At 46.7% G+C, this 26,785-nt stretch overlaps 1 protein-coding gene across 2 annotated transcripts in view; it reads left to right on the forward strand.

Moving 5' to 3' along the window:
- BORCS5 (BLOC-1 related complex subunit 5) overlaps positions 1 to 26,369 on the forward strand; it is a 33,152-nt gene extending 6,783 nt beyond the window's left edge. The window contains exons 2-3 of one of the 2 annotated variants that reach the window (XM_085885820.1): positions 12,246 to 12,403; positions 25,596 to 26,369. In XM_085885820.1, the coding sequence (XP_085741946.1) occupies positions 12,246 to 12,403; positions 25,596 to 25,844 (407 nt within the window). In that variant the 3' untranslated portion in view covers positions 25,845 to 26,369. The remainder of the gene's footprint in view (positions 1 to 12,245; positions 12,404 to 25,595) is intronic. The other variant, XM_085885819.1, reaches the window with a different exon arrangement.
- The last annotated feature ends 416 nt before the right edge of the window (positions 26,370 to 26,785 follow it).

The raw sequence follows: 26,785 nt of genomic DNA on the forward strand, positions 1-26,785 counted from the left end.
TAATGTTTGAGGGGATATTAGCGGCAGCTGTCACATCTACTACCACATTCCTCTGGACATTAATGGTCCCACAGTACCTTTTGTAAAAGAAGTGCCTGCTTTTGACAGCATCCTGTGATGGAGCAACGACGTGTTGAGGTTTAAATCTCAGATCTGGAAATGTTCTGAACTGTGAGAAAGAAATGTTGTTTTTATTCCCCGCCGCGTGGCGGAAGGGGGATATTGTTGTTTGAGTTTCCCATCAGGTGCCCAACTTTCCTTAATTTGCAGAAGGTCCAATTTTCCATCGCTCCTCAAAATATTTCATAACCAATTGTTCCATTTTATTTCAGCAGATGGCGATATATTACAGTAAGTTGAAGATAAATCTCTGCCACTGACTTGTACAAATGTTCACTTGTCTTGTCCTTCAATGAGTTTTTATTTTTTCAAAACGAGAACAGCACTCAGTAGAGCGCATACCCCCACCAGTCGAAACAGTTTATGTTTTGTATCCCACTCATCGGCCGAATCTGGATCCGGACCTGAACCAAAATCAAATCGGCTTATTCTCGTCACCAACCGACTCGTCCACGTAGTTTTGTCATAACTCGTCCACAACTTTTTGAAGTATCATGCCATATATCATTTATGGTCCTATCTCTCAATGGTGAAGAATCACTTTTAAAATTCCAGTGTCCGGATCTTCTCCATAATCGAATCGATTCGTCCTCGTCACACACCCAACCTGTCCACCAAGTTTCATCTGAATCCGTCCACAGCTTGAGATATCCTGCTCGCAAACAGATTGGTGAAAACATAACCTCCGTCCACCTTAGGTGGTGGAGGGAATTACGCATGAGGATTCCTCCTTTGAATCAGCTTTGTTAGCAATGGCAACACAAGATGATGTTACATTCCTCAGCACCAAGCTGGTGTTTATTGCATCCTCTTAAGGAGAAAAGTTAATATTGTGATGAATGGATTACGAGTCATCAAATGGATTTTGTACGTACACACGAGGAGAAGGGGGTGAGTAGAGACAGGGAGGGAGGAAGTGGGAGGGTAAATTAAAGACATTGTGAAAAAGAGGATCGGGGAGTGTTCGAGAGATGGGAAAAGTTTGTGGAATGGTATAAAGTAAGAAAAAAAGGCATTGTGAATTATATGGGCAAGGTGGGGTCAAAATTTCTGCCAAAGTGTACATGTAGGACCTTTGTCTCTTATGTCACAGACAGGCCCTCTGTTTCTGTTTCTGTTTCTTACCAACTCTTAACTCTGATCTATCTCCCTCTGCTTTCTCAGACTCTCCCCAGCCTCTCAAGGTTGCACACATTCTTCCAGTAACCCACTCCTTAAATTCCCTGAATCCATGTTTGCTGCACAATTCCACTAACGTTTCTGTTTTTCTCCCATTTCTTTTAACACTACCTTCCTGGGACTGTTCAATCACACTTCCTTTCAGGAATTCAAGCAAGCGGTGGACCACCATCACTTGTGGTGCACCCCATTTCCCAACCTGCAATCTCTTTTACCCCCATTAATCCGGCCGAACTCTTACCCTCTTACTTGCAGGCAATTGTGATTCTGCACCAGATTCATTGGTGTAGACTGTAGTGTCCACTCTGTGTCTGGAAGGTCAGTGGATCGAACCCAGGCCGAGTCATACCGACGACTTTATATAATGGTGCTTGCTGCTTTCTTGTTTGATGCTTGGCATTTAAAGGGATAGAGCATGGAAAAACAACCATAGATTGGCAACCATATCACAAGCTTTGATGGGCCTAGTGACATGTTGAAGTTCCTTGAAAATGAACATTTATTATGATATATATATATATATATATATATATATATATATATATATATATACATACATATATTTATACATACATATATAATTTTAAGAAGGCACTCTTCTTTAAAAATGTGTACTCACAATCTTATACAATATAGAAAAACACCATTCTCTGTGTGTGTGTGTGTGTGGGGGGGGGTAACATAAGCTATGTGGGTGTGGGCGTAAATTTTCTAAGTAAATGTGGACAGTGCAGTGCCACCTAGTGGTGGTGGTAGAGGGTATTACAATTTACTTTTATACCTGGTCAACACTGAGGTTAAGGTACTCTTCGCATGGGTAAATTTGTCCTCCTTCCCTTCTTCCCCCCCCCCCCCACCAAAAACGGAGGGGCTGTCAAAGCCTGGCATCGTGTGAGATTTCTGACAGGAAGGGACATTAGGATGAGGGGCAAGTGGGACGTGGGGACAGGAATGGGATTGAGGGGGAGGGTTTAAAGCACTCTATGCACGTGTAAATTTGTGTTCTTCTCCTTCTCGCTATAAATGGAGGGGCTTGTCAAACGGGAAAAATATTAATCAGCTGGAGCTGGGGACATCATGTGATGGCAGCATTCCTAGCAGCAATGGATGTGCGGCCGAGGAGGGTGGGAGAGTATGTTCCCATCGCGTGCTGCCTTTTTGGGTGCTGGTTGCATCATTGGTTAGGAGCGCGGCTGTGCCACTGATGCAGTGCCCCTATTACCAGTATACTGGTGCTAATTTTGCCGACCTCGGAAGGATGACAGGTTGAGTCAACCCCCTGGTGTTAATTCAGTGGTAAATGGAGTTAAAATCAAGACCCAAGGATCCCAAGTCACCACCCTAACCGCTAAGCCAACACCAGGCTGAGAGTCTGTGAAAGCTAGAAACTCCGAACTCAGGCTATAGATACAACATTGTGAGGGAAGTATCATGGGCTATGTTACTGTGGCCTCATAAGCTGTTTTGAGTCCACAAATGATGCCAAAGTGACCAATATAACAATTTTTGGCAAACAGGACTAATTGGTCCATCAGCAAAGCGACAGGTAGGTTGAGCTCAATATTCTCTCTTTCTCTCCCTATCTATTGCCCCCAATGTCAGTTTTTTGCCCTCTCCTCCCTCTTCCATTAACCTAATTTATGCCAAGAGAGCCGTTTGTCTGTACGTGTCGCCATTTTTCTCAGACGGCTGAACAGATCTTCGTCAACATTTCAAAGGTTCATCAGTGATTGCCGGAGAGGGTTTGAACCAACAAAAAGCAGAGAAAACATTATTTAATATTTTTCTTGAATCCAACATGGCTGCCAAACCATGTGACCTATCAATTAGAAAATATCAAAAGGCACAAGTTCACCACTTGCTTGATATGTGTACCAAATTTCGTAAATATATCTTGAGATTTGTTGTTAAGCTCCGGAAACGAAATGTGACGGATAGACGGACGGAACCCATTTCTATATCCCCGCTAACTTCGTTGGTTGGCGGGGATAAAAAAAATTCTTTTTTTTAATCTCTTTATAGTTCCTAAGCCTTTGTAGCTTTGTTAAAAGTAATATTAAATGATCCTTGACCCCATTCCTTAGTGGGTGTAGGAAAGTGTTTTAGGCCCGCACAAAAAAAAACAAAAATTCAAAATGCCGACAGGATTAGGACAGCACTGCGTACCCCTGCTTGTATTGTATAAATAAAATCGAGTCTGGCTCCTTACCTTTTTCCAATGTTGGAGTTTTTTGTTTTCAGGCTTGAGCCAATTCATTGACAGCCATTGGCATTACATGGGGTTGATTGTTGTTTTTTTTCTTCCTTTTTAAAACGTATATGGGACATTTATATTAGCCTCCAATATCAATAGATTTATTTTCATTATTTGGCTCGTGGCGGATGCTCTGAAATATTTTCAAAATTGTACCTTTATTGAGTACAATAATGGCTGGCATCATCACAGTGGGTGTGATAATACTATAACCGTATCATACAATTCATCATTTAAGATCAACATAGATTTGAGATATATATATATATATATATATATATATATATATATATATATATATATATATATATATATATATATTGTTGCAGTATTCGCGCCCGCCGGCGTGCTGACGGCCACGTAACTCGAATCGCGGCACGTCGCCCACCGGACGGACAATCCAGTCGTGACCCTCTCGGACTAACGCCGGGAACCAGTCACGGGTGGACCTTTCGGTCTCACCGCGATCGAGCCAATCAGCCCCCGCGTGGGATAGGGTTGCTCGCCAAATTCGACCTACCTAAGTACCCACACGGAGGGTAGACCGGGCGATCGCACCTCGCCGCAGGTCGACTTCGGACACGGGCCACTTAAGCGACCCGTTCCGTACTATCGGGATAACCGAGCGGTGTTATCGTCAACCTCGACGGTTCGATTAATTATCGGGCGTATTCAGCCCACTACCAACCCTTTACGTGAAGCAAGATGAGGATTCAATGGGAGAAATGACGAAGCGAAGCGGGAAACAGTTCAACACAAAGCACATTTATTCGCGGCACACGGGAAGCACACATATTCAATTCCACCAAAAGCACACAGAAAAGACACAATGCAATTTACACAAAAAGCAAATATAAAAGAGAAGACACAATGCAGAGCTAATACCGACTACCGAGCACACGGCAACACTTATACAATTTTACTTCACAGACGGCGCCGACAACACATACCCAAAACCAAGGAAAAGAATACCCTCAAGGATGAGGCGGGCCTGAGGCCGAGACCGGGTCGGCCTACCCGTCTGGTGATGAGACGCGGAGCGGCGATGGCGCCTCAACTCCGCGGGCCTCGCGGACAGTGTCTGGTAGGGGGTGGGAAAGGGGCCCCCTTGGTCGCACTATCTCAGCGCGGGGGGAAACAGGAGGGGGTTGCTGATGCTCGGGGTATAGAGGATTTTTATTGCCCCGCGACGAGCGTCTCCACCTCGGCCAGGTCGCGCTGTCGGCCTCCCTGGGGTGCAGCTCCCTGCACGACGCGAGCACCCCCTCGTCTGCCCTCGCCGCCTCTCCACAGCTCCGTCCCCTCCGTTCCGACTCCAACGCACACGACGACCAGCTCCTTCTTGCCAACTCCACCGCCCGCGAAGTCTTGACTCTCTGTTTCCGACTCTCCTACTCTCCGACTCTCCGACTCTCCTACTCTCCGACTCTCCGACTCTCTTACTCTCCTACTCTCCTCGCTCTCTTCGTACTCTCCTACTCTCTTTCTCTTCGGACTGACGAACACGGTCCTTTTATCAGCCCCGTAGCTTCGCCCTCTCATCTTTGACCCCCCCCTTCGACCTTTCACCTCGCTCCCCATTGGCCCGAGAAAAAGTGGGCGTGAAGGCTTTTTGATCCGTTTTTGAAGCACAAAATCCGTGATTTTGTACACGCTGTTCGGCGCGCGCCCTGCACGAGTCCAACACCGGTACCCACAGGCGGCGCAAGAACGGTGGCGATGCGACGGTTGCGAGGTGTGACGTGAAGGTCGTGGCGGTTGTGGTGAAGCGGTGGTTGGTGGTGGTAACAATGGCGGTTGGTCCAAATTAAAGATAGTAAAAGAAAAACGGCTATCCTGAAGAGTCGCAGCACGCATAAATGACATGTATTCCCACTAGACAACGGGTTTGGGCCTAACTACACATGTACTTACCGAGATACCTCACCTAAGGGACCTGAATGGTGGTTTGCTAATTTGGTAACCACAACACTACCCCCTCCCCTTTTTACAGACTCGTCCCGAGTCGTCAAATTTTCGTGTGCCATCATGTGTAGTTTTCCCCTAGTACATTTTACCTACGGATCCCTGAGTGCGACATTCATGGTATTCGTGTCCCCAAAATAAATAACCTGAGGGCTGCGTAACTATCTAAACAAACTCACTCACACGGACGACTTAAATAAAATTGCCGGCGCTAGACAGACATGCCGGGGGCGCACTCATATTTACAGTACATCTTAACCTTAACTTACAAATTTTACACTAAACCATGGCCCAGGATCATTGAACTCTGCAAAAAGAAAGCAGTTAGCAGGGAGCCAGGCTGCCCGCATGCAGTCTCTGGCTCAAAACAATGCAGGTGACAGGGAACGTGGCTGGCTGCTCACACGCAGTCCAAGGCCTTCCCTTTTGAACTGAACGCAGTGAACCACAACGGTGCATGGGCTGCACAAACGCAGTCTCCGTGCCAGCTCAAGTGGCACACGCAATGAACACAACGAATGGATGGATGAATGGATGGACGCAAACACGGTGCACGGGCCGCCACTGCAGGCCCGTGTTGTAGCTGCCAACAGGGCAGTTCTCGCAGCTTGCAAACTGTTGCCTTGCGGATCCTGGCGCACATGGAAATGAACAGGGGGGGGGGGGGCAGAGCAAAAATTGAACGGGGCTGGTGAACATGGGCAGTGGGCATGGCATGGCAAAGGCAGCAGGCAAACACAGCCCGCAGAAGAAGGCCGCTGCAGGCAAACACAGCCGGCAGACGAACTGGCCGGCACAGGCCTCGAAGAAAAAAACAGCCAGCCGGCAGATGAAGTGGGCCGGCACAGACCTTGCAGCAAAACAACAGCTGCCGATGAAGTTGGCCGGCACAGGCCTTGAAGAAAAACAGCCAGCCGGCTGAAGTGGCCGGCACAGGCCTTGAAGCAAAACACGGCCAGCCGATGAAGTGGCCAGCCTTTGCCGTTCCGTGGAGGTTGGTGGAGGGAGTGCGGTGGTGCTGGCCACTTGGAAGGCAGGCTCGGACCTACCTTCCTGTCTCCCTCCCAACCTATCGCCTTTGCCTGTCACTGTACATACCCACTCCCTTAATTTGTCAAACCCCAATTTAGCCCCAACTTATTTTTTTGTTGTTTTTATTTTTACTTCCCCACTATAAATCGTCCCCTAACCCCCTTTATCGTCTTTGTTCGGCTAACCTATCCTGTCACCTAGCCTACTCCCAACCCCTACGTTCCCTTCCCGGAGGGGAATAAGGGAGAGCTAACGTCCTGTGCCGAGGCCCAACGAAGCCTCAGAATGGCCTCCCCAGAGTTCGGCGATCTAACACAAAGTGGGTCCAGCGGCCCACAACGAGAGCGAGGGGATGGATGGTGCGGAGGGGTACATCTCCTAATCTACCCTAACCATTTAACTGTTAAACTACCCCGGGGCTTTCAACAAGCGCCTCTTGCTTAAACTATTGGTTCTATAAACCCAGATTCCCGTCGCCTGTGTTGGTGTCCTCACAATTTCGGGCCTCGCCCCCCAATTTTCTCTCCGTGCCCTCACACGGTCTCCTGGCTGGGACACGTGGCTCCCTTTGGCAGGCACGACCCTCTGCCGAATCTCCCGCTATGGCACCCCCGGGCACTACACTGCCTCCGAGCCTACCAGCTCCCTAACACCGGGGAGTGCCCCCCATGGCACCTCCCCTGAAACGCACACGTGGCAGGCCGGCCTCCTGGGCCCCTTTCCGAGGGTCGCCCGTGCCCACAACACTGCCCACGCGGCTAATGGCGCCCCGGGCCCCCGCACCAAGCAGGCGCACCCGTGCCAACTACGCTATCCCGGCCCCCCATGGGCCCTTGGCCTACCACCGCCGACTAGCCTGGTGCCCGGGGTACCCACTCAGCGATACCTTTCGCAGCCACGCTCCCAAGCCCGTCAACAGGGCTCCTGCACCCCTCCAAATGGGTCTCGAGCCTACTTTCCCACCAACAACAAAACGACCTCCATTTTTCAATTTGACTAACCCAGCTAACTCAATCTACACTGACCCCGGGGTCCCTTGGGCGGGAGTCACTCCTCCCCCCAATCACTCATCGCACCATGCATTCCCCATTCGCTCCATACACACAGACCCGCTGGCCTCACTCACTCACCAAGCACATGCTTCCACTTCACTCACCAACTCTTCAACACACACACCACTGAACTCTGCCATCCTTCTAACTACATCCCCTAACTAACTCGTGCTCCCACGTCGTCCCTTAAACTATAGCACGTTCCTTTTAACACTACGTAGCTAAACTACGTCCCCTCTACACATTCACAAGTCTGTCACTGTCTCCAAATAATCCCATTAATCCATTTCCCAACCTAAATCTGGCTACAATCCCTCTAACTAATCCATTCCACGGACTCCATGAGGACTTACCCCTGCCCCATGAAGTCGGTCTAACTAAATTAACCCTTCCCCCTAACTAGTTTTCATCCTGTGCCCAGGTAAGGGGGTCTTCCACCCCTTGCCCAGGAATCCTGTACACCCGAAAGTGAGGCTTGATTTTTTTTTTTTTTTTTTTTACATACGCAGCGCCAGCGCGGCAACTCGCGCACTTTGCACCTGCCCGTGACGTCATGCAGCTGCACGTGTTCTTCGTCCCTCCTTGGACGGTACCATCCGGCAGGAATTCCCCTTCTGCCGGATTCCAACCCCACGTGCAGCCATGGCGTCACCGTGCGCATAAAAAAAAAAACACAAGCCCCACGTCTCGAGGGGTTCCCCACGCGAACACATGTGCTTTGCCCGTTGGAGCTTAACACACACGATCGCGTGGAGAACCCGTCCGGTCCAAATCCATTTACCTGCCTAAACTTTGTCCGTCCGCGGGATCGGCAAATCCACCACTGGCGTTTCCGGACCGGGACTTCACTCTCGCAAGCGAGCACGTGGTGGTCTCGTGCGTTGCACAGCACGAACCTCGTGCTCACTGCTGGGTGAACCCGGCACGGTCCGCGAAACAACTACAGCCGCTACTCGGCTTTCTCTCCTCTGTCGCCGTCTCCGTCTCCATTCCACACACGCATACCTGCGTGTTACGACGCACACAGTCCACTCCATCACATTCACACCGGCAGATGCGGCTGCGTGCTCCCGCATGCCAACCGACATCTCCCTTACATACCGCTCTCTCACACACACGGTCTCCCTTGCATAACCCATACCACTCACACGTGGTGCTCCATTCACTCGTGCCTCACTCACACACGCGGGGGCACTCAACCGCGGTGCCTCATCCACACACCGTGCCTCACTCATACACGCGGGGGCACTCAACCGCGGTGCCTCACTCACACACCGTGCCTCACTCACACACGCGAGGGCACTCACCCGCGGTGCCTCATTCACACATGGCGTGCTGAAAAGCACGTACTCCGGCACCATCGCCACCACACCACTCACACACGGGGTCGCTTCCACACACGGGGACGCACTCACACCTTGCACCACACACACAGGGACAACTACACTGGGGATTCGTGTCCCCACAAGGGTCTCCGGGGCCTCTATACCCCCCAAGCTCTCAGTGCACCTGTCCACAGCACTCCTCCCCTCGACCTCGCAAAGCACGACCGAACTCACCTGGTCGTGACTCGCCTCAAGGGGGCATACTCCCTCCCCTCGTTCCTGGAGGAGGCCATCCAGGTGCTCGCACTGGGTCTCTACACGCTCCGCGAGCTCAACCCCATTGTCCTCCACTACCTCCGTGTGTGTGTGCGTCACTTACCCCGTCTTCATCGTGTAGTCTTCCCTCTATCGTTCCCATCTCCCGTGTCTCTGCCAACTCGGTCACCTCTTCACCCTTTACCTCCCTTGTCTCAACTATTATTATTTCCTTTGTCACGGCCTTCATGCCCGCCTGCAGGCATCGGCCCATGTTCTGCGTCTCACCCCGCAGCTTTTTCGTTCCTTCCTTCATTTGCTTGTTCATGCCTTTCATTTCGTTTATAAATTCAGTTGTGTTTGCATCCATCTTTTCGATTATTTGTTTGGTCATGCCTTTCATTTTGTTTTTCATTTCATGCGCATTCGTTTCCATTTGCTTGTTCATTGCCGCCAGCATGGCGAATAGCTGGGCCATGTCGGGTGCGTTTGGGTGAGCCATTTCGGAAGGGATCGGGGAAGGGTTTTGGTGGAGAGGGGGGGGAGGTGTCATACACCGCGGCCGCACCTATTTCGGGCTCTGGGTTCAGTTGGGCGAGTCCGTGTTCCTGCACAATCAACATTTCCTGCTCGGGGATTCCATCCTGGACCATGGATTCTACACATTCTACATCCATTTCTAATACCCCCGGCTCCCGCTCGCCTTGAGACGCCATCTTGCTTCTCTTAAAGGGTTAATTTAGCTCGCTCGTAATTTGGAGGGAATCGGGGGTCGCTTCTCTCACCCCTGGACCGATTCCCGTGAATTTAGCCGGAGACAGGAGAGCCCGTTTTCCTGTTCTCCGATACCAGTGCCACGAGGAGGGCGATGAATTTGTATCGCACGACCTGACACCAGTGTTGCGGTATTCGCGCCCGCCGGCGTGCTGACGGCCACGTAACTCGAATCGCGGCACGTCGCCCACCGGACGGACAATCCAGTCGTGACCCTCTCGGACTAACGCCGGGAACCAGTCACGGGTGGACCTTTCGGTCTCACCGCGATCGAGCCAATCAGCCCCCGCGTGGGATAGGGTTGCTCGCCAAATTCGACCTACCTAAGTACCCACGCGGAGGGTAGACCGGGCAATCGCACCTCGCCGCAGGTCGACTTCGGACACGGGCCACTTAAGCGACCCGTTCCGTACTATCGGGATAACCGAGCGGTGTTATCGTCGACCTCGTCGGTTCGATTAATTATCGGGCGTATTCAGCCCACTACCAACCCTTTACGTGAAGCAAGATGAGGATTCAATGGGAGAAATGACGAAGCGAAGCGGGAAACAGTTCAACACAAAGCACATTTATTCGCGGCACACGGGAAGCACACATATTCAATTCCACCAAAAGCACACAGAAAAGACACAATGCAATTTACACAAAAAGCAAATATAAAAGAGAAGACACAATGCAGAGCTAATACCGACTACCGAGCACACGGCAACACTTATACAATTTTACTTCACAGACGGCGCCGACAACACATACCCAAAACCAAGGAAAAGAATACCCTCAAGGATGAGGCGGGCCTGAGGCCGAGACCGGGTCGGCCTACCCGTCTGGTGATGAGACGCGGAGCGGCGATGGCGCCTCAACTCCGCGGGCCTCGCGGACAGTGTCTGGTAGGGGGTGGGAAAGGGGCCCCCTTGGTCGCACTATCTCAGCGCGGGGGGGAAACAGAAGGGGGTTGCTGATGCTCGGGGTATAGAGGATTTTTATTGCCCCGCGACGAGCGTCTCCACCTCGGCCAGGTCGCGCTGTCGGCCTCCCTGGGGTGCAGCTCCCTGCACGACGCGAGCACCCCCTCGTCTGCCCTCGCCGCCTCTCCACAGCTCCGTCCCCTCCGTTCCGACTCCAACGCACACGACGACCAGCTCCTTCTTGCCAACTCCACCGCCCGCGAAGTCTTGACTCTCTGTTTCCGACTCTCCTACTCTCCGACTCTCCGACTCTCTTACTCTCCTACTCTCCTCGCTCTCTTCGTACTCTCCTACTCTCTTTCTCTTCGGACTGACGAACACGGTCCTTTTATCAGCCCCGTAGCTTCGCCCTCTCATCTTCGACCACCCCCCTTCGACCTTTCACCTCGCTCCCCATTGGCCCGAGAAAAAGTGGGCGTGAAGGCTTTTTGATCCGTTTTTGAAGCACAAAATCCGTGATTTTGTACACGCTGTTCGGCGCGCGCCCTGCACGAGTCCAACACCGGTACCCACAGGCGGCGCAAGAACGGTGGCGATGCGACGGTTGCGAGGTGTGACGTGAAGGTCGTGGCGGTTGTGGTGAAGCGGTGGTTGGTGGTGGTAACAATGGCGGTTGGTCCAAATTAAAGATAGTAAAAGAAAAACGGCTATCCTGAAGAGTCGCAGCACGCATAAATGACATGTATTCCCACTAGACAACGGGTTTGGGCCTAACTACACATGTACTTACCGAGATACCTCACCTAAGGGACCTGAATGGTGGTTTGCGAATTTGGTAACCACAACAATATATATATATATATATATATATATATATATATATATATATATATGTATTGTATAATTAAAATCCATGGGTGTTTTGTTAAATCAAAAGCTCCTTTGTTCATCCCCAGAAGGAATGGTAAATTGTTTTGGGAGGGTTTTGTGATGTTTAATTGGAAAATTGGTGGTGATTCCAGGGAGTTTAGAATAGACATGATATTTGTTGTTTAAATTAGTCTTGAATGTTTTTCTTACCTGCCGCATGTGCACTCCGAATGATTTTTGGGTGGAAGGAAGGTGGTCCAGTTATACTTCCTGTAAGGGGAATCAAAATTGAGTTTGCACAGAGGTGAGAACCTCTACGGGGAGAAAGGGGCGCAGAGGAGGTTGGACTCATTTTGATTTGCAGGAGGAGGTAGCTTCTCTGGGCTTGGTAGATTGTACAAATGACATGGAAAGCTGCATGTTTTGTCCTCCAAGCCAAGGAAGAATAAATGAGATCTGAAATTTGATAATCTGAACAATCTGCCCCATTGATCTGGTTGATCTTGTTGTGCAGGTGTGGGTGGTATAGAGGGACCAATATCAGGACCTCAGCTGGAAAGACTGGATGCGTGCCGCCTGATGCAACTCTGCCTGCGCTACCAACATCACCTGCAACAGTGTGCAGAGGCTGTTTCTTTTGACCAAAATGCCTTGGCTCAGCGTCTGCATGAGGTACACTTCTGCCCTGCCTTTCAAAGACTGCCCCCCCTCCCTCCACCCTTTCTCACCGTTTACATATTTTCTGCTATCATATCCTCATCTGATGATATTGTTACATGGAAGTGAGGTGGGAGATCCATAGCAAGATTGTATTAAGAATGGCTTGGTTTGTGTAATTACGGAGGTTATATTGCTCTTGCATCACCGATTTTGTCCAGAGGTAAGTCTTGTTGTAAAACGTGCACCGAGGAGGTGGTGAGTGTTAACTTTAAGATTGTATCGGGTAAGATTGCTGTGTAAAACCTCCTGTTAGCAGGTGAGGGTGGGTGAGGAATTTAACACCAAAGGCACACTGGAAAGCACATTGTGCTATAAAGAAACCACCGATGTGAACTGTTTGGCCTGCTGGTCGCAAGTCATGGTGGAGAGATTGGCTGCAGAGCCCTGGAGGAAGACGCAACACTTTTGCTCGGGGCCGTCCCACTGGACGGGACACCCGGAAGTTGGCACCACACAAGCAGCAGACGGTTAAAAAGAGGGACTTGCCATGCATGAGGGTGGTTCCAGCATTCGCGAGGGCTGTAACCACACCTGGTGCAGCAGTTTGAGTCAGACCTTTGGAGAGGCAACATCCCTTTCCTTTGTTTGGTCACCTCTCATAGCCATACCTCTCATCACCATTCCCCTGCCTTGTGTGCCAACCACGTGCACACCACCAGCTTTGTGCCTACTTGGGCTTTATTTCTCGTCTGTATACAAGTACCCCCATCATCCCTAGCTACATCTGGCAACCGCCAAGTCTGTGCCATTATTCACTGATAATACTATCTACCCTTATCCTTGTAATTAAACCCCATTTTTTATTTTATTAAGGCTCAATGTTTTGCTGATTAATATGCAGGGACATGGTTTGCACTTTATTTATATCATCCTGTCTCCTATTAGTTGGACAGTTTGATTCCCATTTTCAAACTACAACGTCTTTGGGCTACAACGTCTTAAAATGGAACCTTTTTTTTCCGATACGTTAGAGACTTGTGGAATATCTAAAGCAGAATGGAAGGGAACAAATGGAAAGGGGGAAACACGAACAGGAGAGTAGAAGTGATAGTGAGATCAAGGGTATGGGGAGAAGGACACACGGGGTTGAACAAGTTGCACACAAGCTGAATGAAACACAAAGAAGAGGAAGGGGAAAGCAGGCATGAAACGGAAAAAAAATAACCGACAGCGAACAAGATACACGTTGTACTTCGCCCACTACTTGCAAAATCCACCCCCCCCCCTCAAAAAAAGAAATCTGGATACATCAAATTGTCCATTTCATTAAGATTAAAATTGATTATCTTTATCAAAGCTCAGGTCAATCAGATCAATTGATCTTAGAAAGTTGACCTTTGACCTCAAATATTTGGTTTCCCAATTCAGCGAGACGCTATGCTATTGCTGTTAAATTGTCAAGCCAATCAGATGAAAATGACTTCTTTTTTTTCGAATGAAAATTGATTTTAGAAGTTTCACCCTGAGTTGATGTTTGACCTTTTTAACCTCAATATCCGTTTGTTTCCCAATTCAGGGAGGGACTATGCAATTGTTGTTAAATTTTCAAGTCGATGGTATGAAAAATGACCATTTTAGAAATTTGACCTCAATAGGCTTCTCAGTTGTGACTTCTTCACTACCTGTAGACTTGATGAAAACAAACAGAATAACAAAGTCGACCAACCATTATACTTGAAAAATCCTTGAATTTTGCAAGTAGAAAATGAAACGAGGTGGGGTGGGGTGTAAATAACAATAACCTGAAAAAAGCGAAGTGCTTGGGAATGGGGTAATTTGGAGTAGAAGAGATCATGAATGTGGATGGGAGACCTGGACAGCTGTCTTGAGGTCCTGGAGGGAAGAATGGGACTGAGCGGACTGTGCAAGTTGGTTCCACAGATGAGAGAAAAGAGGAACGAATGAGTGGAGGAGAGCATTGTGGCTGGATTATGCAAGTTTAACAAGAAGAGCGTTACTGGCAGACCGTGTGCACTCTGCAGAAACTTGGGAGGGGCAGTACCAAGAGGGCAGAGGGTGCAACACCAAAAGTATGCTGTATAATCCAGAGAAGCCACCAACCTTTCTGCGATGTGGAAGTAACCGGCCTCGACATTCAGCTTAATTATGGGTGATCCCAATGATTTTTGAGGGCCATGCTTTCCACGGCATCAAAGAGGGCATTGTGTGAGGCAGGGGTACCAGCCCAAAGGGGAGAGCAGTACTTAAAGCTGGTAATGAATGCCTTGTCAGTTGTCAAAAGTTCAGATCAGCCAAGGAAAGACCTTGCACGATGAATGATGCCCCATCGGCTGCTAGCTTTGGAGGCCATCTTGGGAACATGGTCTGCCCAAGAAAGATCATGGCTAATTGTGAGTCCTAAACATTTGAGTAACAACCTCTTCAATTGATTTGTTTGGGAAGTACATTTGACGGTTTTCCAGAAGGTCCTTTTGGAGCTGTCAGGGTGAGTGTGGGATTTATTGGGGTTGAAAGACATTTTCCTAGTGTTGAACCCAGGACTGATTATATCAAGGTATGTGGAGGGAAGAGGCTGCTGCCTACCTTTCTGAGGATGAGAAATTATATGGCAGAGGGAATCATAAGCAAAGAGATGGGCAGCATTTTCCAAGGAATCAGAAAGATTTGATAATTGATGAAGAGGAGGAACAAGACTGCTCAAGACAATGCCTTGGGACACTCCAGCCTTGACGGGGAGTGGAGATGAAAGGATCCCGTTAAGAGTTGCACTCTGAATACGGGAGTGGAAGAAGTCCGTGGTTGATGAGAGGAGGTTGCCTTGGATGCCATAAGCACAGTTTCAAGATGAAGGTGGATTGTCAGACTGCATAAAAATGCTCTACATGTCCAGACAGATTGCCCTAATCTCATGTTTGAGATTGAGGGCTTCCATCCATCATTAGGAGAGTAGAAGCAGAGTGACTGGACTGGAAGTGAACCGATCTGAGAACAGTCCGTTGGAAAAAGAAAATATTTTATGGCAAGTGAAATTATAGATTCCATCACCTTGTTTATAATTTGAAGCAAGCTAATTTTTGGATTGCTGTTAATAAGCAGGTCGAGTTACTTATTTGTTCATCTCTTCTTTATTGGTGCATTGTGTTAACATCTGCAGGAGCAGTCTGTGTGCATTGAATTGCAGTGTTGAGAGCCATATGAGGACCATATGTAGATGAGATATGAAGGTCATGCTTTTGAAAGAAAAGCTCATTGTGCAAGGCTAATTGGTTAGCTAGTTAGCAAATGTATGAAGCACAATGTTGCTTGCATTGTTGTGGGCTTTTGGGGGTAATGACATGCATATCATGCCAGCAACCTCGGTTTGTTTTGGAGCTGAATTGATTGATCCTTTCAGAAAACTCTTGTTCGTTTTTTTTTTTACAAGCACAAGGTTTTCATTTTGTGCAATAACGTGGTTTTCATGGCATGAACTTCTTTCCAAATATCGTGATTCCACAGGTTGCAAGGCCATTTGATACAAAGTCATATTTTGCAAAATACCTCGAGTCAGGCCCAACCAACCATTGTTTAATTCCTAGAAGGTTCAATCATCGTTTTTATATATACATATATATTTATATTGTTACGAATTCGCGCCCGCCGGCGTGCGATCGGCTGCGTTTCTCCAATAGCAGCCGCGTCGCCCACCGGACAGACAATTCAGTCGTGACCCTCCTGGAACTATTGCCAGGAACCAGTCACGGGTGGGGGTTTAACCTCACCACAGCCCAGTCCGCATTCCATCCGCGCGAAATAGGGTGAATCGCCGAATGTCGATATACCTAAGTACCCGCGCAGGTAGCCTATCAAGGGGCTGCACCGCAGGTCGGCCTGGGACACGAACCGCTTAAGCGGTCCGTTCCGTACTACAGTGATAACTGAGCGGTGTTATCTCCGACCTCGATGGAATTCTCCTTAACGGGTGTTGAAAACCCACTACTCTTTATTCCGCGATGCAAGATGGCATTTCAATGGGGTGAAAGTAGGACGTGACGAACGGGATACATTTCACACAAGGACATTTATTCACTCGCACACATCACAAGCAAGGCAGTCATGCACGTATTTACAAGCAAGGCAAATAGAAAGCAATACAACCGACTACAATGAGAATGTACATGCACTTAACAGTTTTACTTATGGGGACACGGCACCACAGCAGTCATACAAAACAAAATGAAAGACCCCCTCATAGGCAAGGGGGTAGACGGGGTTCGTAAACCTTTATGGCCGTGGGCCGTGGATGACCGAATGGGCCCACAAGACCGATGCTGGTTACCTGCACCCTCATGGTGCGACGGTCGGCGAGCTATCTCCAGCACTCTCCTCTCGTGCGCACCTCGACCCTGGACCACCGCTCACAACCCTCACGACCTGGCGCCGAGTGAAGGCACCCGAATCTCGAACACCACGGAGCAACAGCAATCCCCAATGCCACGAAGAGACGAAGCTCCCCCGAAGAGACAATACGACTCGACGACCAACAACAAAAACTGCCGAACCTAGCGTCTCGTGCGCCCTTTTATTCCTCAGGTTCCAACGCCTGACTCCTCCCCGTTTCGGCTCCACCCCCCTTCCAGCTCCTGCGGGAAGCTTCTAAAAAGGGGCATGCCCTCTTGTGCCCCTCCCCGCGCGCCACCCCGGGGGGGGGGGCAGAGAAATCATTCTTGGCTCAGGTCCAAGGAAATCATTCCCCCAAAAAGAGGCCCCTCCTTTACATGACCTCTGACCTTTGACCCGCATCACACTTCCCCCACACCAAAGCGCAGGAAAACAGGCGGGAAAATCCATGCACCATCGGAACTCCTCTGGTTTCCTTCTCGTTGCGCTAGCTTTCGCAGATGCTATTCATTGGTGCGTGGGATTGTGATTTCGTTGCTTGTAGTTGTGGCGTGGCTGGTGGTTGGTGTTGTGGTTGCGAAGGTGGTTAGGTGATTGATGGGGTAGAGAAGGTGGTGAGGCGATGTTGGTGGTGAGGATGGCGTGGTTTGTTGAGAGGTTGTGGTGCAGGTTGCTGTGAAGCAGTTGTTGAGAGCGACGTTGGTGGTGGTTGAGGCGATCATGGTTGTTGCGATGGTGGCATGATTGGCATTGTGGTTAAGGTGGTTGAGACGTGGTTGGTTCAAAATAACGATAGAAAAAGAAAAACACTACCTCAAAGGATCACAGCCCTGTGACACGAATAAACCCCATTAAACAATGGTGGGGAAATCTAACTGAACACAGACTTATCGATCTAACTGAACTACGGACCCTTTATCATGTTCTGTGAATTTCCACAGCCGTAACAATATATACATGTATAGTGTTACGGATTTCTGAATCCGGTCTGATGAATGCATCCACACATTCAGGTTCTCAGACAGTTATTTCCTTCAATGCATGTTCAGATTAGCCCCATCTCCATGTATAATGGGTTCTTAAAGGTAATGTGTTGAGAAGGGTAAAGAATAGATCCCCTCTCTTATGGGAAGCTTTTTTTTTCTTTATGACAGACACGTTCACACACATTTCTTTCACGAGCTCTGAAGCCCACCCTCGTTTTTCCTCAGCAACATTCTTTTGCGAGCTCCGACGCCCGCCTTTTTTGAGAGCGCACGGGTCGTCATGGTAACCGTGCCCCAGTGGGGCAGGGTGAGCTTGGGGTGGACGGCTCCCCGCGGAGAGGGCCCGGGGATATAAAAACGAGCGAAAGAGGGACGTTCTGAGATTTAAAAAGTGACGAAAAAGTAAAAAAGGGATGTTCTGAGAGAAGAGAGATGTTCTGAGGAGAAAAAGTCTGAAGGGAGACAAAGCGAGGAGAGGAAAAAGCAAAGGGTGAGAGAAGCGACCAAGAAGCGGGTGTCTGACCGGCGCCGACGAGACAATTCGCACTTCCGAGTGCTTCGGCCAGCGAGCGTGTAGTGCACGTGTGGGTGTGAGTAGTGCCGCCAACAAGTGAGGCACGGGTCGATCACCAACAACACCAGGGTCTAAACCCACGACGGACGATCTCGGTGCCCTCCAGACTTCGACTGGCATTCAAGGCTGCCCCACGAGAGAGTGCATGGCGGGGCTGGGTGCTGGCGACGGACGTGACACGCACGCACACATTTTCAGGACGTTTTCGCTTCACGGACGACTTTCTGGTGAGCGAGATTCTCCCCCTCCCCTCCCCCTGAATGATCTGCTGGGTACCCTTGTCTGTGTTTCGCTGTAAGTTAACCCCCGATAAGCATCTGCTCTTTGTCTCTTTCCTGGCATTTTGATTGATTTTGCTTTGAAATTCATTATTTACCTCAGCAAATAAAAGGTTCTTTTTATTTATTTATTTTATTATTAATAAATTATTTGTCGATTTCCAACCTGTCCGTGTTTGTCCTTTCCTTCATTGGTCTAGCATTGTTCGAACCAAGATAGACTGGGAGGTAATTACCACAAATTTGACCAAAAAATCGTCGGCATGCACAGCTGTTAAAATGCTCGGCAACCCAAATTAAAATCTAATCAGATAACATTGGTGCTTTGCCTAGGGCGCGCTCCCCGCTCAGGTAACCACGTGACCTCGAGTTAAACGGAATAATTAGACGGCGGACACTGGAACTCGTTGTTGACTGGGTGGAATTTGTGGTTTTAAAACAACCCACCGTACCACAACGTTAATTGTGAGTGGTGGCCCCAGGTCCGGCTCTACCGAGGACAACCGGGGATTAATCCCCGAGTGACAAGCTGGTGTCTCAGTATCCGTCACACACATATATATATATATATATATATATATATATATATATATATATATATATATATATATATATATATATATATATATATATATATATATATATATATATATATATATATATATATATATATATATATATATATATATATATATATATATATATATCCGCTTATCACATCACGTGCCTTCTGGTTGAATGGCTTGCATTAGCAGAAACAATTGTCTGAGTGGCAGATGGACAGTTGTTCTGTGAGGATTATGCGGTTTTACCGTGTGAGACATAATCCATGGCCGTGCTCACCATAAGTCAGGAGGTGCATCTGATGTATAAACGACTAATGTAATCATCATTGGTTAGATATTTATCGGTATACCATCCTCATGAGGGCAAATAGCCCAAAATCTGGATCGGTGGTTCCGTTTGATGTTTAGCTGATGATGACCATATCATCTTTCTCTTCAATAGTCACCGGGCCGAAGCCTCTGTGTTGGAGGCGACGCTTTGGTGTGGACTGTGTCCAATGGGGATTGGCGAGTGCTCGTCACACTCCACATGCTTAGATTATGTGTACTCTACCGGTCAAAAGTTTGAGAACACCCCCATTTTTCCAGTTTTTACTGAAATTTAAGCAGTTCAATGTTTCAGTGTACTCTGGAATTAAAGCATCGAACAAATAAACAATTGCAGATAAAAAAATAAATCGTGGAATCGTTTTGTTGAACAAAATTTAATCTAAACTTTTGACTCTCCAAAGTAGACACCTTTTGCAGATATAACAGCCAAACATACTCGTGGCATTCTTTCTACAATGGAAATCAAATATTGTTCAGAAAGTTCTTCCCAAAACGGTTCCCACTAATGTGTTGCACATATAGGTTGCTTTGCTTTCACCCTTCTGTCCAGTTCATCCCAAACCAGCTCGATGGGGTTAAAGTCTGGAGACTGTGGTTAGGTGGCCATTCCATGATTTGAAGCCTTGCGTCTTGTTTTTTCTTCTGAGGTAGTTCTAACATAGCCTGGAGGTATGTTTTGGGTCGTTATCTTGCTGTGCGATTAACCCCTGATCTACTAGGCGTAGACCAGAGGGTATTGCATGACGCTGCAAAATGCTGTGGTTGCCCTTTTGGTTCCGGGTGCCAGTCACTCTGTGCAAGTCGCCGACTCTGGATCCAGCAAAAGAGCCCCAGATCATCACACTTCCTCCTCCATGTTTGACAGTTGGTGTCACACACTGAGGAACCATCATTTCACCTTCTCGACGGTGTACAAAAACCCTGCCTGATGAACCGAAGATTTCAAATTTTGATTCATCGGTCCATAAGGCAATCTTCCAGTTTTCAGTAGTCTACTGGTGGTGCTTCATGGCCCAGGAAAGCCTCTTTTTTCTTATTTTGCCATCTCAGCAATGGCTTTCTTATTGCCACTCGACGTGTCAAACCTGCAGCTCAAAGTCTTCTGTTCACAGTTGAAACTGAGACTTCCTTACTTCTACCAGTGTTAAGCTATGTTTGAAGCTGCTGTCCTGTGAGCCGCCTATCACGCAAGCTGTTGACTCTCAGAAACTTGTCTTCTGATTGTGTTGTGGTTTTGGGTCTGCCAGACCTCGTCCTGTCAGTTTCCTCCAGGTTCCAAATGCCTTTTGATGGTGTAAGAAACTGTACTCACTGACGCCTTGGCTTCTTTGCAATTTCTCTGAAGGAAAGACCTACACTTTTAAGGGTTATAATGGTCTGTCTGTCTTCCTTTGTTAATTATCTTTTTCTCGCCATTATGATAGCAATATACTACTTCCTGCAGGGCAATATTGTCCAAATAATGCTTCAGAGGGTGTAGCAACACAGTCTGTTCCAACACTGCTTTTTACAAACAGAGGATTTGTAACTAATCAACAAAAGTTGGGACACCTGTAGGAATTGTTTGCATCAACTTTCAAGGCTTAATTTACTTCCATTGCTGCAGAACAGCTGCAGTTGCTAAGCCATTACTTATTCCCTGAAAAGAGCCTTTTTTAACAACTCTGAAATTTACATTATTTTTCAGATTTTGGTAACCTAAACTTTTTTTTAACCTCTGGCAGTTTACCGCTTAGCTTTGTACCATTTCAGGTTATTCACTGGACTTGAACTGCTTAAATTTCAGTTTTTACTGGCAAAATGGGGGTGTTCTAAAACTTTAGACCGGTACAGTATATATATATATATATATATATATATATATATATATATATATATATATATATATATATATATATATGTACAGTATATATATATATATATATATATATATATATATATGTATAGTATATATATATATATATATGTACAGTATATATATATATATATATATATATATGTACAGTGTATATATATATATATATATATATATATATAATTAAAACTCTCATCTTGTGCATATATGTATGTTCCCGAAATACAGTTAAAACGGAACATGACAGCGCAAAAATTTTAGGGCCACCTTACTCACCATTCTCCTGCGGTGTGCAATATCAAGTTTTGTTCAAAGCGGGCAACGAAAAAAATTGTTAAAAAAATCTATTCCTGATTCAGTGAAGTTCTCTTCGGGAGAATTTGATCAATGCAAACAACCTCAGCGGTATAGTTCGCTGGAGCTATTTTTTTTTTTTTAATCAACCGCTGTCACAACGAGTTCACGTGTGTGTGTGTGTGTGTGTGTGTGTGTGTGTGTGTGTGTGTGTGTGTGTGTGTGTGTGTGTGTGTGTGTGTGTGTGTGTGTGTGTGTGTGTGTGTATGTATATATATATACAGTGGGGAGAACAAGTATTTGATACACTGCCGATTTTGCAGGTTTTTCCCACTTACAAAGCACGTGGAGGTCTGTAATTTTTATCATAGGTACACTTCAACTGTGAAAGACGGAATCTAAAACAAAAATCCTGAAAATCACATTGTATGATTTTTTTTAAAATTAATTTGCATTTTATTGCATGAGATAAGTATTTGATCACCTACCAACCAGTAAGAATTCTGGCTCACAGACCTGTTAGTTTTGTCTTTAAGAAGCCCTCCCATTCTCCACTCATTACCTGTATTAACTGCACCTGTTTGAACTCGTTATCTGCATAAAAGACAGCTGTCCACACTCAATCAATCAGACTCCAACCTCTCCACAATGGGCAAGACCAGAGAGCTGTCTAAGGACATCAGGGACAAAATTGTAGACTTGCACAAGGCTGGGATGGGCTACAGGACAATAGGCAAGCAGCTTGGTGAGAAGGCAACAACTGTTGGCGCAAATATTAGAAAATGGAAGAGGTTCAAGATAACAGTCAATCTCCCTCGCATTGGGGTTCCATGCAAGATCTCACCTCGTGGAGCCTCAATGATCATGAGAAAGGTGAGGGATCAGCCCAGAACTACACGGCAGGACCTGGTCAATGACCTGAAGAGAGCTGGGACCACAGTATCAAAGAAAACCATAAGTAACACACTATGCCGTCATGGATTAAAATCCTGCAGCGCACGCAAGCTCCCTCTGCTCAAGCCAGCGCATGTCCAGGCCCGTCTGAAGTTTGCCAATGACCATCTGGATGATCCAGACGAGGAATGGGAGAAGGTCATGTGGTCTGATGAGACCAAAATAGAGCTTTTTGGTTTAAACTCCACTCGCTGTGTTTGGAGGAAGAAGGATGAGTACAATCCCAAGAACAGCATCCCAACTCTGAAGCATGGAGGTGGAAACATCATTCTTTAGGGATGCTTTTCTGCAAAGGGGACAGGACGACTGCACCGTATTGAGGAGAGGATGGATGAGGCCATGTATCGCGAGATCTTGGCCAACAACCTCCTTCCCTCAACAAGAGCATTGAAGATGGGGTGTGGCTGGGTCTTTCAGCATGACAACGTCCCGAAACACACAGCCAGGGCAACTAAGGAGTGGCTCCGTAAGAAGCATCTCAAGGTCCTGGAGTGGCCTAGCCAGTCTCCAGACCTGAACCCAATAGAAAATCTTTGGAGGGAGCTGAAAGTCTGTGTTTCCCAGCGACAGCCCCGAAACCTGAAGGATCTGGAGAAGATCTGTATGGAGGAGTGGGTCAAAATCCCTGCTGCAGTCTGTGCAAACCTGGTTAAGAACTACAGGAAACGTCTGATCTCTGTAATTGCAAACAAAGGTTTCTGTACCAAATATTAAGTTCTGTTTTTCTGATGTATCACATACTTATTTCATGCAATAAAATGCAAATTTATTATTTTAAAATCATATGATGTGATTTTCAGGATTTTTGTTTTAGATTCTGTCTTTCACAGTTGAAGTGTACCTATGATAAAAATTACAGACCTTCTACGTGCTTTGCAAGTGGGAAAACCTGCAAAATCGGCAGTGTATCAAATACTTGTTCTCCCCACTGTATAAAAACAAAACTATAACCCTCTGCCCACATTACTAACTCATTATACATACTTGTATTTAGTTTCATTTGAATCCCTCAACCCAGATTCAAAGTATTAAATAATTCTGGCTGCCAGACCATGCGTCCAATCAAGTTGAAATTTAAAACATGCATTTCCCATGACTACTAGATCATAAATGTAACGTTTCATGTCGATTGATGAAGCAGTTAAAGATAAATGTGCTCAATATTTAAGTCGGTTCAAGTCTGGACATTAAATATAAAATGGTGACATATTACAAGTATATTAAACGGCTGATTAATTGAGGACCATTTTTCATATGGCATGTAATTTTTTTATTATACAGCTACCAGTAATCATCCGGCCATCACTCCACCCAGACTGAACTAGTCCGTGATTGGCTGCGAGATGCTGGGCATGCGTGGACGAATACCAAATACGTGGCAACCATCAGCCTCCAATCTTTGTCAGTCATCTGAATGTATGCGTGCATTAAAAAACCTCCACTATTATTCGAATATCTTGTGCATCCTACAACACCATGATGGGTGAGTGATCAACAAGTGATACTGGTGCTTCTGTGCTGAAGAAACAAAGGAAAGCCATTTTATTAAAGGTGGGATAAAAAAAGTGATCGAGTGATTATGAGAAAGGTGGATCTTAGCAGAGTGCTTGGACTTAGGAAGTCCACCTTACGAACGATTCGTGAAAATGCCGATTAAAAACAAAGCGAGTGCTTGGTGTTATGCCATTAACTGCAACAAAAGTGAGTCATTTGTGAGAGGATGGAATGCTTGGACACACCTCCACCTTTTACATAGTTTCTTATGGGAAAATTCCATTTGGTTTATGAGTTGTTCAGCTTACGAGGTAAATTCACAGAACTACCGTGTTAAACCCTAATTATTAGCGTTCCAAACAAGTAAATAGATTATTTCCTTGCCAATGGTATCATTTTTATGATACGACAGCAGGAACCCTTTCAAATAGTCACACACACACTTTTTTAGTGATCGTGGCAAAAGACTGGTGCATCTTTGATCAGGTCAGATATGGGAGCATGCGCCGGAGCAGTGCGTCGCTGCATCCACTTTCCACCGGTACTTCAGGGACCTCCGTCTGGCCATCCCCCAGGCAGATGCCTGGCCCATCCCCATCTCCTTGAGATGCCGATCAACCTGCTGCAATGAGGCACGTGGTCAGCCCATTGGCCTCCTCCACTCACGAGGCTCCCCTACTGAGAAACTGTTGAGCAGGATCAGCGTCAGGAAAGCGAGCCACATGTCCATACAGCCACAGCTGACGCTCACGACTATGCAGGAAACAAATCTCATGTGATAGCAGCGACTTGGCAGCTTCCTCAGAGTGGTGGGTTATTTTAATTGGTATGAAAATGGCACTTGAAACATTCTGCCTCACTATTTACTTCTGATTTGGATTGTTTGTTGTGATGGAATAGCTCTTGCCATCTTATACACAAAGCATGCGGTGAATGTTCTATCGCACACTTTTTGTATGGAGTGCTGTCCCAGGACTTGATTCATTTGGAACCAACTTGGTATGTTTTGTGGTTCCCATTAGAATTGATAAAGGCACAACAGACTTCAAAAAGAAAAACGCCACACATGCTGCACGTATGGAGTGATCAGTCGTACCAATGGTACATAACTGGTTTGTACCAATATCATGATTCCAGATGAATAACAAAGTGTTTACTTTGAAAGAACTTTTAAAAATTGTTGTTGCACAAAGACTTACCATCTGACAGGGCAACAACAATTCATGGATCTCAAATTCGAATGAATGACTTTTCGGATTAATATTAATATTAAAATCATTGATGCTGCTTTTATGGCATAAGTGAGTTCACTTAGCCCAACAGATTTCTTGTTTGTCCTACCTACATTAGGACATGGGTTGTGTTTATTTGTTTATTTTTATTTCTTAAGGTGGATATCTGCTAATGTAAAAGTACATTGACACTTTATTGTACATCAATTGAGTGCTGCATGTTATTTTTGTGTGGTTTAGGTGGAGGGTGAGGTGAGCGCGCTGTTCGGTACACTGCAAGAGCGCCAGCGTCGCTTTGCTCGTTATGCCGAACAGGTTAAAAAGGTGGCTGAGATTTCGGCCTTGCTGCGACGCATCCGCATGGGATTTGACCAGACACTGCCTCTGATGGAGAAACTGAATGGACTACTTCCAGAAGCAGAGCGCCTCGAACCCTTCACTCTGCAGCCAGAGAACCGAGCCTCACAAGTTTCTGCTGTAATCGATTAGGTCTTGCACTAACTTTAGATCTTGCACTCTAACTTGCAGTTGTACTCCCTCTCCTCTCCCAAAGTGGGTTTCTTTTGGGGTTTTTTTTTAACCACTGTGCATGCACACTGGTCAATCTGCCCTCGATCCCCACCTAAATGTTTCGTCATTTAATTTTTCTCTTTAACGGACAAAACGTGTTGCTGTCGTACGAAGCTGGTTCTTATATTATCTTCATCTTCTTCCAGGTAAGGTGTGCTGCAGTTGGACTTCATTTGATGAAGGTGTTACTGCATTGGAGATGAGCTGTTTGTGTAATTGATCAAAGGAATTTGAAGTCCATGCGCTGGACAACAATGAATCCGCTTGTACAGTTCTTGTGTACAATATCATGCTGTGCTTGCCCTCATTAAATTATTTTTCACTATATTTTACTGTTTAACCACTGAAGGGGCACTTTATCTCATCACGGTAAATTATCACCTTAATTGAGGACATTTGTTTTGAAATTCCAGGGTTTATCTACACTATAAAGGTGAATTTGTACATTCGTTTATGTATTTTTCAAAACTACTAAGCCAAACTTTGGATGTTGCCAAAGGGTACTCCAGGTATCGTTTGTTGGGGAGGGGGTTCAAGGTGGAGGGTAAGATCCCAATTCTCTCCATGTAAATGTGTATCATTGAGCACCACCTGGTGGTATCCAGTAGTATTACTAATCGTATGCAAGTTTTTAACCATTATGGTGATGAAATCTGATAGTAATTTGAAATTTTGAAAATGTTTCAATGGGGGAGGGGGGGGCAGGTTGTACAATGGATGTTCTTTGCTTTCAGAGAAAAACCTCAAGCTTTCTTGAAATTGAAGGTGTTGGGCTATTATAACCACAGTCTTGGGTGTACAGCATAGAGGATGGTGCTTGGAAAAGATTCAACAGATGCAATGTGTCCGATTCTCTGAAA

Source organism: Eptatretus burgeri, chromosome 6 (genome assembly GCF_056783735.1).
Source record: "Eptatretus burgeri isolate ZD-2024b chromosome 6, Ebu_testis_v1, whole genome shotgun sequence".
Classification (NCBI taxonomy): Eukaryota; Metazoa; Chordata; class Myxini; order Myxiniformes; family Myxinidae; genus Eptatretus; species Eptatretus burgeri.